This window comes from Musa acuminata, chromosome BXJ3-8, assembly GCF_036884655.1.
Source record: "Musa acuminata AAA Group cultivar baxijiao chromosome BXJ3-8, Cavendish_Baxijiao_AAA, whole genome shotgun sequence".
NCBI lineage: Eukaryota > Viridiplantae > Streptophyta > Magnoliopsida > Zingiberales > Musaceae > Musa > Musa acuminata.
Genome location: NC_088356.1, coordinates 39,119,303 through 39,133,613, shown reverse-complemented (window position 1 = coordinate 39,133,613; position 14,311 = coordinate 39,119,303). Strand labels below are relative to the sequence as shown.

Genomic DNA, 14,311 nt, shown 5'->3' with positions numbered 1-14,311 from the left:
AAGGACTGCTACAACAGACGTTGCTGCAAATAGTCAAGATTTTGTGTTGACTTTGGCTTAGGTTGTGCTGAGTAGCTGAAGTAGCACATTTTAGTTGCTAACATCAAACTCTCAATAAAGCAAACTCCACCGAATGCACATTTTAAGAACCTCTTGAAGTGTGATGGGTGCTAACATCAACATGCATTTTAAGAACTTTTGCAAGGGTCGAGCATCCTGAGACGGCCATAATGTCTTAATGATAATAATTGAATCGTGTTACAGAATACTTTGGAAGAATTGTGGTTAGTGCTCAACACTCATCAGGAAATGGAATATTTGCTTTACCATTTTCGAATGAACCAAAGTTTTTCAAACAGAAGAAAGAATTTGTAAATCAGTGAGATGAATTTTTTGGTTTTATAACATGGCTAACCAATCATGTTAACCAATCAAACTGAATGCCCAAAATATTAGAAATGAAACTACTACTGAGAGAACAGAGGCTTAGAGCTTTTCAGGAAGCAAAGACTTAACAGGAACTACTAGATTTTCAGTAAATGATTATCTTCATTACATCAATACTTCCATCAAAGATGGGAAAGGCAGTCCAAACCCCTTAAGTTGTCATCGGCGTCTTTTTCTGTCGTCTTCATCTTCATCATCAGAGTCGCCACTCTCCCTAAACCGAGGGTTCTTTTCCTGTAGAAAAATACAGACAGAAGATGTGTTACTCAAATTGCAAAGAAAAATGTTTCATTATAAATAGATAAAAGAAAAGCAATGCTTGAGTAGTAGCGAGTACCGGTCTCAAGTCATGTTCGGAGTTCCTCCTTGATTCATAACCTGATGTTCTTCTTGACATTTCAGATGCAGATTGCTCATCTTCCCGATACCGTTTTCGATAATCTGTTTAAGTTAAATGGATATCAAACATGAACTTTTATTTTTCACAAGAACAAAACATAAAATATTCCATGATTCATAGGGTACATGTTGATAAGTCCACACAACAACAACAAAATCGTAAATCTCAATTACATGTATCTTTTTCTGTCATTGAGATATGTAAAAGATCATATGTTTAGTTAACTTCAGAGTACTTAAATATTTATTTATAGTTTATATTAAAATTTTCAAGTTTTCCTCAAGCCTATCATCGTACCACTAATAGTAATTATTTCACCTCTTCTAATTATCGTATTTGGAGGTCTCCTAAGCACATGCTCATACCATCTTAAGTGATTTTCTCTCATCTTATATTTTATCGAAGCGATACTTAGTTGTTTACGAATAAAAGTATTTCTTTTCCTATCTTCATATACCATAAAGCAAAACATAAAAAATACCAACCGTCACCTACTTACTCATGACTAAGCCGTAAGGGAAAACAAATATCACAAACGATCAATCTATAAGCACGTACCTCTACCATGTCTATGTGAATCACCATAAACTCCATGCTTACCATCTGTAAGTAAATTGTACAAGTTAGTATCGAGTTAGTATCACAGAGCAAGGTGATTGAAGCAAACATTAATTAGTCTCAGATACACAAGTACAAACCACTACTTAACATTGTAACTCATTAAACATACTGATATAGCCAGTCAAACAAAGTCATACCCTTCTCTGATCAGCAAGCAACCCTAACAAATCTGGTGGCAGTTTAATGACAATGATGGGAAATCAAAAGCACTCTACATTATTGGAGTTTTCTAACATATGTACTCATGTTCAGTTAATCCTTTGTGAACAAGGAATGCCAGAGTTGAGTTGCATTAACTGGGAACTCAGAAAATGCTAGTAAAAGCAACAAACCTAATCCTTCATGCTCAGGCTTGGTAAATGTATCATAGTAGAATCTAAGCTATTTCTTATTTCCCCATCCACCTAACTTTATGATCTCCAGATGTCAAATGGGATGGATATCATATTAATGGTCACTAGAACTCTTCCATGTCTCTTAACACCATACAGTAACTGGCCCTCTCATGTTAGCTTCAACTTGATGTTTTTTTTCTGTCTTTTATCTTCAACCAATATCAACGAATTAATTTGTTCTTGGCTGTTACAACCCGGAATCCTGAAAATCATGAGCTTGACAATATGTGCTGATGATTAAAATGGCTGGTGAATACAGCCAAAAGAATTTTTTTTTTCAAAATCTTGAACATGACAATCCTAATCTTTTAAATCTTAAAAATCCTTGTTTGAATAAATAAAGAAACCATTAGACAATTGTTTTCAACAGCATTCAAAACATGATATATTTTCTTATGAACAATAAACCACAGCTATACATGCCAGCAACTGCAGAAAGGTGTTTGGACAAGAAAAGAATTATACAGGTATATGGCACAGGAAGAGGGCATCGGGAACAGAAAAGCGAGTCCCACACAGAAATTTTCATAATAAAATCCCACTGAAAAACACAAACAGTCAACAGTTGATACTGAACATCCAAAACTTACATTGTGTCGGTGGTTGAAAAGCACCCAGTGCTCCTGCACCATAATCTACCAATTCTCTCTGTGCTTCCAGCTCTCTCTGGACCAGTTTTCCATAGCCACCTCGACGTAACCATTGTTAAGGACATAAAGGTGATAGATGAAGCACAAAAAAAGTATTCATTGTAATAAAAACCATAGCTTACCTTATTCTAATGTAATAACTTAATGTTCCAATGGCATTTCAAAAGTAATTAAAATGTGAAGCACACCATCTAGATGATAAGTTCCAAACTAGCTTACAGAAAAACAAGATCATCCAACCGTTGTCGTTGGCTATCAGATATAAAAGTTGAAATTGTGGAGTATGTTGAACAAGGAGGTCCTCAAAAACAGGGGATCAGCACCAGTGGTTTCAAAAGGCGCTCGGGCGCTCGGGTGAGGTGAGGCGAGGCCTGAGCACCTTGCAAAAACCCCAGGTGCAATGCTTCAATGAAGCGCTACTCGGGCGCTTGCCTGAGCCTAGGCACGAGGCGCCTTGGGCGAGCGCCCGAGCCAACTTTGGAACTTGGGTTCAATTGTTGGTTCGATTGGACTCATAAGTTGGTTCAATCGAACCACCTAACATAGTCCAACCCCCTCCCTCGCCCTACATAGTAAAAGAAAAGAAACCCTACATCTATCGCCTGTATTCGCTCTGCCAGCCGCCGTCGGCAACCTTGTCCAATCTTGTTCGCCATTGCAACTCAGCTGCCATCGCCGCTGCTCGTCCATCGTTGGAGCTCATCCGCCGCTACAGCTCGTCTAAACCCTAAACCTCTTCCACAGCTATAACTCTGTCTACTGCTGTAGTAGCTCTGTCCACCGCCGATGGCAACCTCTTCCATTGCCTTCGTTCTCCGCCTTCGCACACTCCGTTCGACGCTGCAGCTTCGTTGGTCGTCGTCGACAACATCGTCTGCTGCCTTCGTCCACCACTGCAGCTTCATCCGTTCGTAATTGTAGTTTCATTTGCCGCCCTTTGCTTCCCCCGCCTTCTTGTTAATTAACTGGTTGGCTCTTGTCCAACTTTGGTTAAGAAAATCCCTAGTTAACAAAACATTCCTGGCATACATGGAACTCCCTTAGCTGGATAGCAAGCTTTTGGAGCCGTATACATGATAACTTGATGATGTCTTAGAGCAACAAAACATTCCTGGTTAACAAGATGCTTTTGGAGCCATTTAATTCTAACATAGGTCTTCATAAACATGTTTGGCATATTTTTACTTAGTTGTGTATTATTTTAATTATAATATTCGGGAGCACCTCGCTTTGCTCGGGCGAGCGCCTAGCGTCTCGGGCGTTTTGGAACCTTGGCGCATTTTAACTCATTGATCAGCACAACCAACTCAAACATTACCAATAAACACCTTAGTTCACATGCTGGATAGCAAGCTTAGGATCTACTATTGCAGCAAGTAACAATTTGTCTCCTGGACTTTGAGTACTTGTCATTTCTAGAAGTTACAAGGTAACTAAATTTTTTAGCACTTTTACTCCCGGTGGTTATATTTTTGCCACAAGTTAAACCAAACCTAAATGCTCTCTGTTTTTCTCAAGTCAGTTCTCATCAACAGGAAAATAAGAACTTGATTAATATTATCCATTATTGCTAGTCTTTTTACTTGCTTGCAACTTTTGATCTACCTATTAAATAACTAGTTTTTTTTTTTTTGACCAATACTGATATACTACCTTTTACTTTGTCAGAAGATTCAAGTGTTGAGATGCTTCAGAAAAAGAGAGACCACTAAATGTTACATGTCAATTATCTTTTCTCCTGCTGAAGAGTGACCTTTCTGAATTCTCTCATGATCATTGTAACCAATACTCAAAGAAAGGACCAATAGATCTAAAAACAAGTCTTGTATGCTTGCTGAATTACCTTGAGAATATTGTAGAACTTGCAGAATTACTAAAGCTTTGAGAAGGGTTAAATTGCATATTTAGATTGAATTGAAGAAAAAGGTAACATAATAATTACTTGATTATGGGAGGTCATTTGTTTGTAGCAGATTAGAATCATCCTCAAATCTATTTTCAAATTGATTCAAGAAGTGTCAAAACAGGAAATTAGGGTTATAGAGAGGATTTTCCTACTTGGAATGTGAAGGTTCAGAAGCAAATTGGCTCAGACAATTCTACAGATTAAACATAAAATAAAGACTTAGGATCTCACTATATGATTTTCACACTTGACAACATGCAATCAATAATCCAGATCCAAAACTGACTGAAGAATAAGACCTTAAAAATAATTAAAAAGCATATTCTTGTCAAAGATATAACATCTAATTCTACTTAAAGGATATCAGGATCATAATCAGTGCGATATTCATCTCTCACCTATAAAAAAGAAACAAAACAGTGCATTAGGTCAGTCATATTCAACTTGTAGAAGAATGAATATTTCTAAAAGGATCAGAAATAGAGAATAACTTGTCCACCACTTCGCCCACGACCCCACTGCCTGCCTTCTTCGAATCCCCAATCAAAATCTACACGTATTGGCCGGTCGTCAAGCATTGTGCCACTTATATATTTCACAGCATCCTCAGTGTCCTCCCTAGAATAGTACCTAAGGAAGAACTCTTATTGTTACAGACTGTAGCTATTAGACAGAATAGAAATGTTTGTTAAATGCCATTGTGTTTCCCTAGCAAAGGAAACAAATATAAAGCATCAAAATCATAGAACTAATCATGAACAAATCAAAAAAATATCCTAATTCAAGAAGCTTATAATAAGCTTACACTTCTTTGTATTCACACATTGGCAAATAACTTCGACAATAACTGCAGAAGCCCAAGAGCAAACATGGACAATAAGGAAAAAAGAAAGCCAAGAAATTCCTGCAGATGACGATAACAAAATGGAGCATATCTTATAGATATATCTTCTGGTAATGCTAAGACAATTTAGAAATAAAATACTTTCAGAAAGTGGTTCTTGTCATTCAGGGACCTTAACCAATGTGTTTAAGATAGAAAATGAGTGATCTTGCTTTTTCTGTGCAAAATGTTTGTAAAGCTAAAAAAATAGAATTACATCAATTCGTTACTGTAATGCATCTAATTCATATCTAACTTTGTTTTAAACATATTCAATTACAGAAAAGTAATTGTTTCATATCCATATCTAGATTCATATCTATTGATTAAAACTGGACAATAATATCATTATTTTAATATACATCTCATTTTCTTTTTTACATTAAGAACCTTATTTAACTAAGAACTGACTTTTCTCTTTCTAATATTTTCATCTGCTAGCAGATTGAACAAGCAAAAAAAAAATTAGTGGCAATTTCTACATGAACAAAGCCAATCCATCAAATAGCTTGAAGTAATTTTTATGATAGACCAATCTATGATGAACCGGTTTGACTCTTCCAACTTTACACTAATGGTATGCTGGAAATAGATAGTGTGGTTTAGACATGTCCATGGAAAACCACAGTTGCACACAATTCACCAATAAGGAGGTAATGAACCCAAATCATAGAGGCAAATGAAAAAACAAGAAAGGGACAGAGAAACAGTAGAATATACAGTGGCTCCTGATCTGACATGGAGCTTGATGGGTCTCAATTTACAGAAAGGGAACTCATGTAGAACAACAAAGATGCTTTCAACTTAAACGCCTGTTAGCAATTGGTAGGTTCGATTTTCAAAGGGGGCCAAATAAAATTTTTCCAGAGGGGCCAAATAAAAGGAAAATTTCGGCAAAGCCACTTGAACATCCAATGGCTACTAGCCAATAACGAAAAACTAAACAAACGTTGAACAGTTCAAAGACAAAATAAATTAAACTAGGAAGGGTTTCCAAATAGTGCAGATCCAAATATCAATAATGTGGCTGGCTATACCATGACAAATTTATCACTAATATCCATAAAGATTATGGGTTTCCATCGTCTAATCACAATGTTAGTTTTATGCCAATAGCAGTGACCTTACCATCTGGGTACTTGGTCGCCAAAATACCTGATACTAGAACATTTATCAACTCCGGTAAAAACAGGTTCAGCATTTGCGAAAACATCAAATGCTAAATTAAAGACGAAAAGTTGCCATCTTGGGAGAAAAACCTCCATGGAGCAACAACCTAGGGTCTAATCCTATGCTTAAAAGTCAATCCTTGGGACGCTTCGAACATAAATGAGAGGAAACATCTTACAAGACGAAGCAGAAACCGCAGGGGGTCTTGGTATTCTTTTCCAGCCCCATGATAATCTTCTTGATCTCTCCCGCCCGGGTGAAGAGCTCGTACACCTGCTCCTCGGTGGTGTAGAAGGACATGTTGCCGATGTAAACCGTCGTGGAGGCCTGCAGCGCGCGCTCGTACTCCTCCTGGTTGCCCCGGAACCTCTTGTCCCTGTACACCGACAGCTTGGCTGGGTCCTGCGGACGAGCAAAATGGGGTGCAGGTCAATCAAGCAGCTCCGAAAAACAAATAGGAAAAAGGTAGCTACACGAATCACGGCAGAACTCCAAATCCAGCGACCTTGAACAACGAGGCCATCTTCGGCCTAGGGTTACAGGAGCAACAGAACAAGATTAGGGTTCCGCCCGCAGTTGCGATCGAAGGAGAGGACAAGAGGTTACGGAGCGAGGGATGGAGTCTAGGGTTTGGTTTCAGAAAGGATCGAAGCAAAGGGGCGATCAACTCTCGAAGTGAACGATGGCGTTTAATTGTTATTAATATATTGCACATGAAATATATACACAAAGTAAATATGGACCAATTTATTTAGGAAGAAAGGTTTCGAGACAAAAACATTACGATGAAATAAAATATTATAATCTTTTATCAGTTAAACTAACTGATATTTTTAATAATTAATTTTTATATCAAATTTAAGAATTTATACGACAACATCTCAATCTCCTCAAATACTCAAAATAAATTCACCGAATGATAAATCGACATGAATCGAATCGGTTCATCTTCTATCAAATTATATATTTTAAAAAAAATAAATAGAATGAAATATTTATATCATTTTATTTTTAACATCTGAGGTGAGTTGGACGAAATTTTATGGTTTTACATTATGAAAATAATTTTTTTTACACTCAATTACATAATCAAGATAAAATTGTCATATTAGACAATAAAAACCCTTAATATCAATATATATATATATATATATATATATATATATATATATTAATAAAGTAACTACTCATATTATTAATTTTTTTTATAGTTACGGACAAATTAATTTGTGTTGGGGTTGGGTTTAAAGGGGAGTTGAAATTAGTGGGATTTAAATGGAAAAATTATTAATTTTAATGATGTTATTAAAGACTTGGAATATAGAGTTATTTTTTCTGCATGAACTGTAACAGTGATATAAGGTGGCTCATAAATTTGTTGAATCCAATTAATGATTTGTAAAAAAAAATTGATTATATAAAATCAATATGATTAAAAAAAATAATATTAATTAATTAATTAAAATATTTAAGTACCTTAATTAAAAGAATATCTAAGAAAAATATAGTTTTGATCAAATTTCTAATTTATTATCGACATATGATAATATAGACAAATCGAACGATACATAATTTATCATAATTAATAGTAGATCCTACTATTTTTTTAAATTATGAAATTATATTGAGAATGAGAGTGAACTTGTGATTAATAAAATAGTTGATTGTGAGGAATACATAAGACCAAAATGAATGTCCTAAGAAAGAAGAGTGAGATCAATTTGCACAATACAACAATTCTTTTAATCATTGATAATAATTTAGAATTTTAAATTATTATCAAATAAAAGGAAATAATGAATGATTGAAAGAATTTTTTAACTATTATTTTGAGCTTAGGAAAAATTGCAAAAACTTCATATTTTTCTTTTATTAGAAATAAACTCATGTGCTTTATCAAATGATCAACGGAGGAGAAAATAATTGAATCTATCATGTGATGGTAAAAAATACAATATCATAATGTATAGGTTAAAGATAAGAACAGTTGGTGAAAGACGAAATCATAAATGGGAAGGACAACATGAACAATAGAGGAGGGCAAGTGATGGTATATAGCCTCATTGGGTGCTAACGGGTTGGATCAAGTCCTAAATATCTAGATCCAATTAGTTCGATATCCAAATCCCACTGAAGTATTTATATTTATCTGATCTAAGCGGGTTGGACAGGTTTGGATATCTGAAAAGATCCGACCCGTTGGAATCAAGCACGTCATTTGGGCCGGGCGTAAATTGGGTACGGTGCTTCTGGAATCTTCCACAGCCTTCCGGTGCTGGATCTGTTCGCGACGCTTCGACCGGGCCACGCCATCCGTTCCCATTTCCATCAATTCCGCACACCGAGGATTGCAGCCACGAGGGAGAAGGAAGCAGCGAGGAGTGCCAAAGTGGAAGATTCAGGAGGGAGGAAGAGGAGAAGCACGCACGCTCCTCACCCCGATCATCATCAGAGCAAGAGGAGAAGGCAGGGAGGCGACGGGGAGGAGATGGGGGTGGACTACTACAGGGTCCTGGGCGTGGACAAGAGCGCCAAGGACGACGACCTCAAGAAGGCCTACCGCAAGCTCGCCATGAAATGGCACCCCGACAAGAACCCCAACAACAAGAAGGAAGCGGAGGCCAAGTTCAAGCAGATCTCCGAGGCCTATGAGGTACGATCTCCTCTACCCCCTCTGTCGATTCCATCTCTAATTCAAAGAAATAATCTTGTTGATCCGTCGATCTATTATCTGTAGGTCCTGAGCGATTCCCAGAAGCGCGTCATCTATGACCAGTACGGCGAGGAGGGGCTTAAGGGGCAGGTCCCGCCGCCGGGCGCCGGTGGATTTGGCAGCGGCGGCGACGGGCCAACGTCGTTCAGGTTCAACCCCAGGAGCGCCGATGACATATTCGCGGAGTTCTTCGGGTTCTCCAGCCCGTTCGGTGGCATGGGCGGCATGAGCGGCATGAGCGGCATGAGCGGCATGAGCGGCATGGGCGGCATGGGCACGAGGGGCGGATCGAGGTTCCCTGGCGGGATGGGCGGGATGTTCGGGGATGACATCTTCGGGTCGGCCTTTGGCGCCGGGGAGGGCGCGTCGATGAATTATCAGCAGCCTCGGAAGGCAGCACCAATTGAGAACCGGTTGCCGTGCAGCCTCGAAGACTTGTATAAAGGGACAACCAAAAAGATGAAGATTTCGAGAGAGATTGTTGATGCCAGTGGGTGAGTTTCTCCTCCTGTGTATCGAAGAAATCCTAAAGCAGTGGCCTTTTAAATGTCCGTCACGCTTTCGTGTTTGATCTATCACCACATGCTTGTTTGGAATATACCTAAGAACAAACCAGGTTAACTTAATAGCTTTTGGTCCTTCATCCCATTTCTATAGCTAGATTGCTGCAGAAGTTGATAATTGCAGCTTATGCTTACGCACTAAATTGATTTATCGGTAAAACAGTGATGAGGATGTAGTTTGTCTTGGTACAACAAATATTTGAAGAGTTACTTTTCTCCCATTCTCATGATTGAAGTTTTTTAGTGCATTCATTAGTTTTAATAACTAGGCTTATGTCTGTAATTTGGTGTCATGTTGGTGTTAATTGTTGCGGCTGTCAAATTCATTGATGAATGGAGCTTGCTACTTCTATGACTCTCTTATAGATGTGCGGTCACATGTCCTTCATCTCTTAGTGTGATTGAATTTATCTGATATTTTTTCCATTTGTGACTCCTCTTTGCTTGATGCACATTAATTCCCTCTACTCTGAAAACTTGTTGGCATGATAGAAATGAATGATGCAGTTTTGTTCATGGATCTCATGTTTGCATGTCTCTATTGTCTACAAGTAAATATCTTTATTGCTATCCATGGTTCTTTTAAATCATCAGTTTTGGTTTATTACAGTGAACTTCTAGGATAAGTAACAAGCGACATCTTACTCGGTGATACCTTGTGTTAGATATCAGTCATTGTTATATACATTTGTTAATTCCAATATTTATCCTTCTTGTTTCATTATATCGGAAAAGTTTGATAGTCTTATTTTTCTGGAGAGGAAAAAAGAATTCACAATTGAAGCAAATTTGTGTGGCCGTGGAGGTCGGGATTGAACATGGACACATGTCCAAGTGTCCGATTGAGTGAGGGTAGAACTGTAGTACAGTTTACAACATTAATCAATATTCAATATTCAGAGATTAGAAAAAAGGAGTTATTTCTTGACCACCATGTTCAAAATGGTTGTGTTCTAACTTTTAAGATGTATGACTATTTATCTAAAGAATCATGTTAAAGTAGTATGGCAAAGTTGATAACACATTATGCCTTAGGATGGAAGACAAGGCAGTCCACTGTATATCTATTTTCAGAAGGGAACTGCAAAGCATGAATTAGATTGTCTATTATAAGTTTTATTCTTAGTGTTCTATCTTTTATGGCTGCCATTTAAGAACTCCAGTTAGATGATTATTATAGTGTTTTCCCTAATGTGCCTCTTATGTTGACTTTCTGATGCAATAGACTACATTTTTGCATTAAATTTTTGGTATTTGCATTTACAAATATTCTACACATTACTTTACTTTATATGATGAGTAGTGACAGTTGGGTTGACTCTCTTTTCTTTGAAGAAGGCCTGTATCTGTTTAGGTTGGCCTTATTTCTTTAAGTGTAGCTGGTTGCTTCTACTTGTATTTTCAAATAGAATGAACTAGTGTGGTTTATTTAAATGAGATGAATCCGTGTTAGCTCAGACCAGTGAAGTGGTTTTGTTGTAGCTCTCTATCTTTCTCTTGACCCCACTTCCCTTCCCTTTATGCTGAAGAACTGCATAGTTGCTGCCTGCTCTTTCAAGTTGTACTTGGGAAGTTTTGAACATTAGAGGTGTGGACTGTCTTCCATTTGTAATTTTGCATTGTTGACATCTGTATGATGCTCTTATGGGGCTTCCCATGTCATGATTCACCTTTTTGTCTTCCATATCATTTGTACTGTTAAGATTCAGATCCTTTGTGGTTCTCCCTATTATTTATCTTTTAAACAAATAATTACCATTCCTAATAGTTTGTTCTGGATATAAAATTTTCTATCTGCTCGCAATATTCTATCTTCTCTCTTTTAGTGACACAAGTTTGTAGCAGCTACCCTCTGTACTAACAACATGAATTTAAGACATCTAATTGTGATTTTTTTCTTACATCAATCATCACTTGGCATAATTTTAATATAATGGAAACAAGTTAACATTAACACATACATGGTGAAGGTACCTGGATGTAGAAGATTGGCAATAATTTTAAATTTCATTAAAAAATTAAAGAAAAAAAGCAAAAATAATGATCGAGATGCTGTATTCATACTGAGTGTAGTGTCCAATCTTCTCTTTGATTGTTAACAAGGGATTTGAGGCACGCTAAAGAACTGACTGTGGATATCTGGGAAGATATGTCTTACTGTTTTATTGTATAATTTGAGTCTTGGGTGACTGGTTTGAGTTCCAGTTGCATGATCCGTTGGAGACGAAGTTGCTCTTGGAGAATGATCTAGCAGGAATTGGATTAGCATGTAGATAGAGAGTTTTACATAGAAGTGTTCTTTCTACATATTCTTTATGTTCTTTGATATTACTTGGTGCAAGATACTTTTGTAGTTTAGGCTGCAGTATGATAAAACTGCAAATAAACAACATTTTGTGCAGAATTTCTCGCATGTGTTTGCTGTTGATCTCTTTCAGATGGTGCCTTATACATCTTTATCACATGATTAAGATTTCATGTTTGATTTGAAGTTGCTCTTGGGGAATCATCTAGCAGGAATTGGATTAGCATGTAGATAGAGAGTTTTACATAGAAGTGTTCTTTCTACATATTCTTTATGTTCTTTGATATTACTTGGTGCAAGATACTTTTGTAGTTTAGGCTGCAGTATGATAAAACTGCAAATAAACAACATTTTGTCAGGAATTTCTCACATGTGTTTGCTGTTGATCTCTTTCAGATGGTGCCTTATACATCTTTATCATATGATTAAGATTTCATGTTTGATTTGAAGTTGCTCTTGGGGAATGATCTAGCAGGAATTGGATTAGCAAGTAGATAGAGAGTTTTTCATAGAAGTGTTCTTTCTACATATTCTTTATGTTCTTTGATATTACTTGGTGCAAGATACTTTTGTAGTTTAGGCTGCGGTATGATAAAACTGCAAATAAACAACATTTTGTGCAGAATTTCTCGCATGTGTTTGCTGTTCATCTCTTTCAGATGGTGCCTTGTACATCTTTACCACATGATTAAGATTTCATGTTTGTTTTGAACTTGATCTTTAATTATAAAGTTTATACAATACAAGAATGATAGATGCAAGTCATTAGGAGGAAAAGAGGTTTCTGGTTATATTTGACATGAGGCACTAGTATGTAAGAACTAATGCACTAAAACTTGAACTGCTCGTGTAAGATATAGAACTGTAACTGCACTGCTTTATCTAGTCTTGGGATCTCATATGAGGCTTTAGTTTGTTTTTAAATGTAAATAAGTGTGTAAAATTAGAGACTAGCAAATGCATTTTGAGTTGGTCTTAGGAGCAGAAAAGGTTTCTGGTTATACTAGGCACAAGGTTCTCGCATGCAAGAATTGTAATTAATGTCCAAGTATTTGAATTACACCGCGATCTACATGAAATGTAGAGCTGTTGCTGCAATGCTTATCCTAAACTTATTTTTCAGTTGGGAGTATTTGCTTCTCTTATCAATTACATTTGCATCTCTTGTTGCCTTTTCTAATGTGCTGAATCTACTATTTGACAGAAAATTGATGCTTTGACTTATCATTAACTACTACAGTTGCCACTACTGAAGGCACATGTTCTGTAGGCAGAGTTTATTTTAGATTATTACTTGGTGTAACACTAAACCTACTCAGCCTATGTTCCTTCATTAGGCAACCTAGATCAACATTCCAGTGATTCTACTGGTACAGAGTTTGATGTTAAAGTGTTAAATATGTTTAATCTCATGGGATCCTTTTGTTAATTGTTTTTGTTGCTGTCTTACTTTACTGATGTGTCCCAGGAAAATAATGACAGTGGAAGAAATTCTGACAATCGATATAAAGCCAGGTTGGAAGAAGGGAACCAAAATCACTTTCCCAGAAAAAGGAAATGAATCTCCCAATGTTATTCCTGCAGACATTGTCTTCATTATTGATGAGAAGCCGCATGATGTTTTCACAAGGGAAGGAAATGATCTGATCGTGACACAGAAGATCTCTTTGGTTGAGGCCCTGACTGGTTATACTGTTCACTTGACTACGCTCGACGGTCGCAGCCTCACTATACCCATAAACTCCGTTATTCATCCTGGCTACGAGGAGGTGGTCTCTCGAGAGGGAATGCCGATACCAAAAGATCCCTCTAGGAAGGGAAATCTTCGTATCAAGTTTGACATTAGGTTTCCGTCGAGGTTGACATCCGAGCAGAAGGTTGGGATCAAACGACTCTTGGCTCCATGACACACGAGATGCAGGGTTGTTGCTTGAAGGCTAGTGCTGTGTCCGTCTTTCTAGGGTGAGCTTAAATGCATGATATGCTTTGGCACGATCTGTTTGTAACTTTAGTCAAAAGTTTTCAATAAGCTTCTTTTCAATATGTTTCGAGAATTTAGCTGCTATATCTTCTCTCAATTACTGTTTAAGAGTGAACTTCACCATAATTTGTGCTTCTTTGTCATCATTTTTCACCAAACAATGTGTGCCAGCAGTGAGAATTGAGGTGTTTGATTTATATATTAGATCATTAATGAAACAGGGAGGACATTTCAGATTCTTGAAATGTACTCTCGGATGTGTAATGTCTTTAATAGT

The 14,311-nt window shown here is 37.1% G+C and overlaps 2 protein-coding genes across 2 annotated transcripts; one reads left to right on the top strand and one right to left on the bottom strand.

The window, feature by feature from the left end:
- Positions 1-380: 380 nt before the first annotated feature.
- Positions 381-7,166, bottom strand: LOC135645564 (nuclear cap-binding protein subunit 2-like). Its single transcript, XM_065164067.1, has 8 exons — positions 6,978-7,166; positions 6,651-6,874; positions 4,911-5,049; positions 4,784-4,817; positions 2,454-2,558; positions 1,406-1,450; positions 785-888; positions 381-681 (listed from the first exon to the last, which is right to left on the bottom strand). Exons 1-8 carry the CDS (start codon positions 6,993-6,995, stop codon positions 607-609), a joined length of 744 nt encoding a protein of 247 aa, XP_065020139.1. The 5' UTR covers positions 6,996-7,166; the 3' UTR covers positions 381-606.
- Positions 7,167-8,740: 1,574 nt separating this feature from the next.
- Positions 8,741-14,177, top strand: LOC103994704 (uncharacterized). The gene is made up of 3 exons (XM_009415120.3): positions 8,741-9,125; positions 9,210-9,679; positions 13,522-14,177. The coding sequence occupies exons 1-3, from the start codon at positions 8,961-8,963 to the stop codon at positions 13,958-13,960; spliced, it is 1,074 nt and encodes a 357-aa protein (XP_009413395.2). The 5' UTR covers positions 8,741-8,960; the 3' UTR covers positions 13,961-14,177.
- The last annotated feature ends 134 nt before the right edge of the window (positions 14,178-14,311 follow it).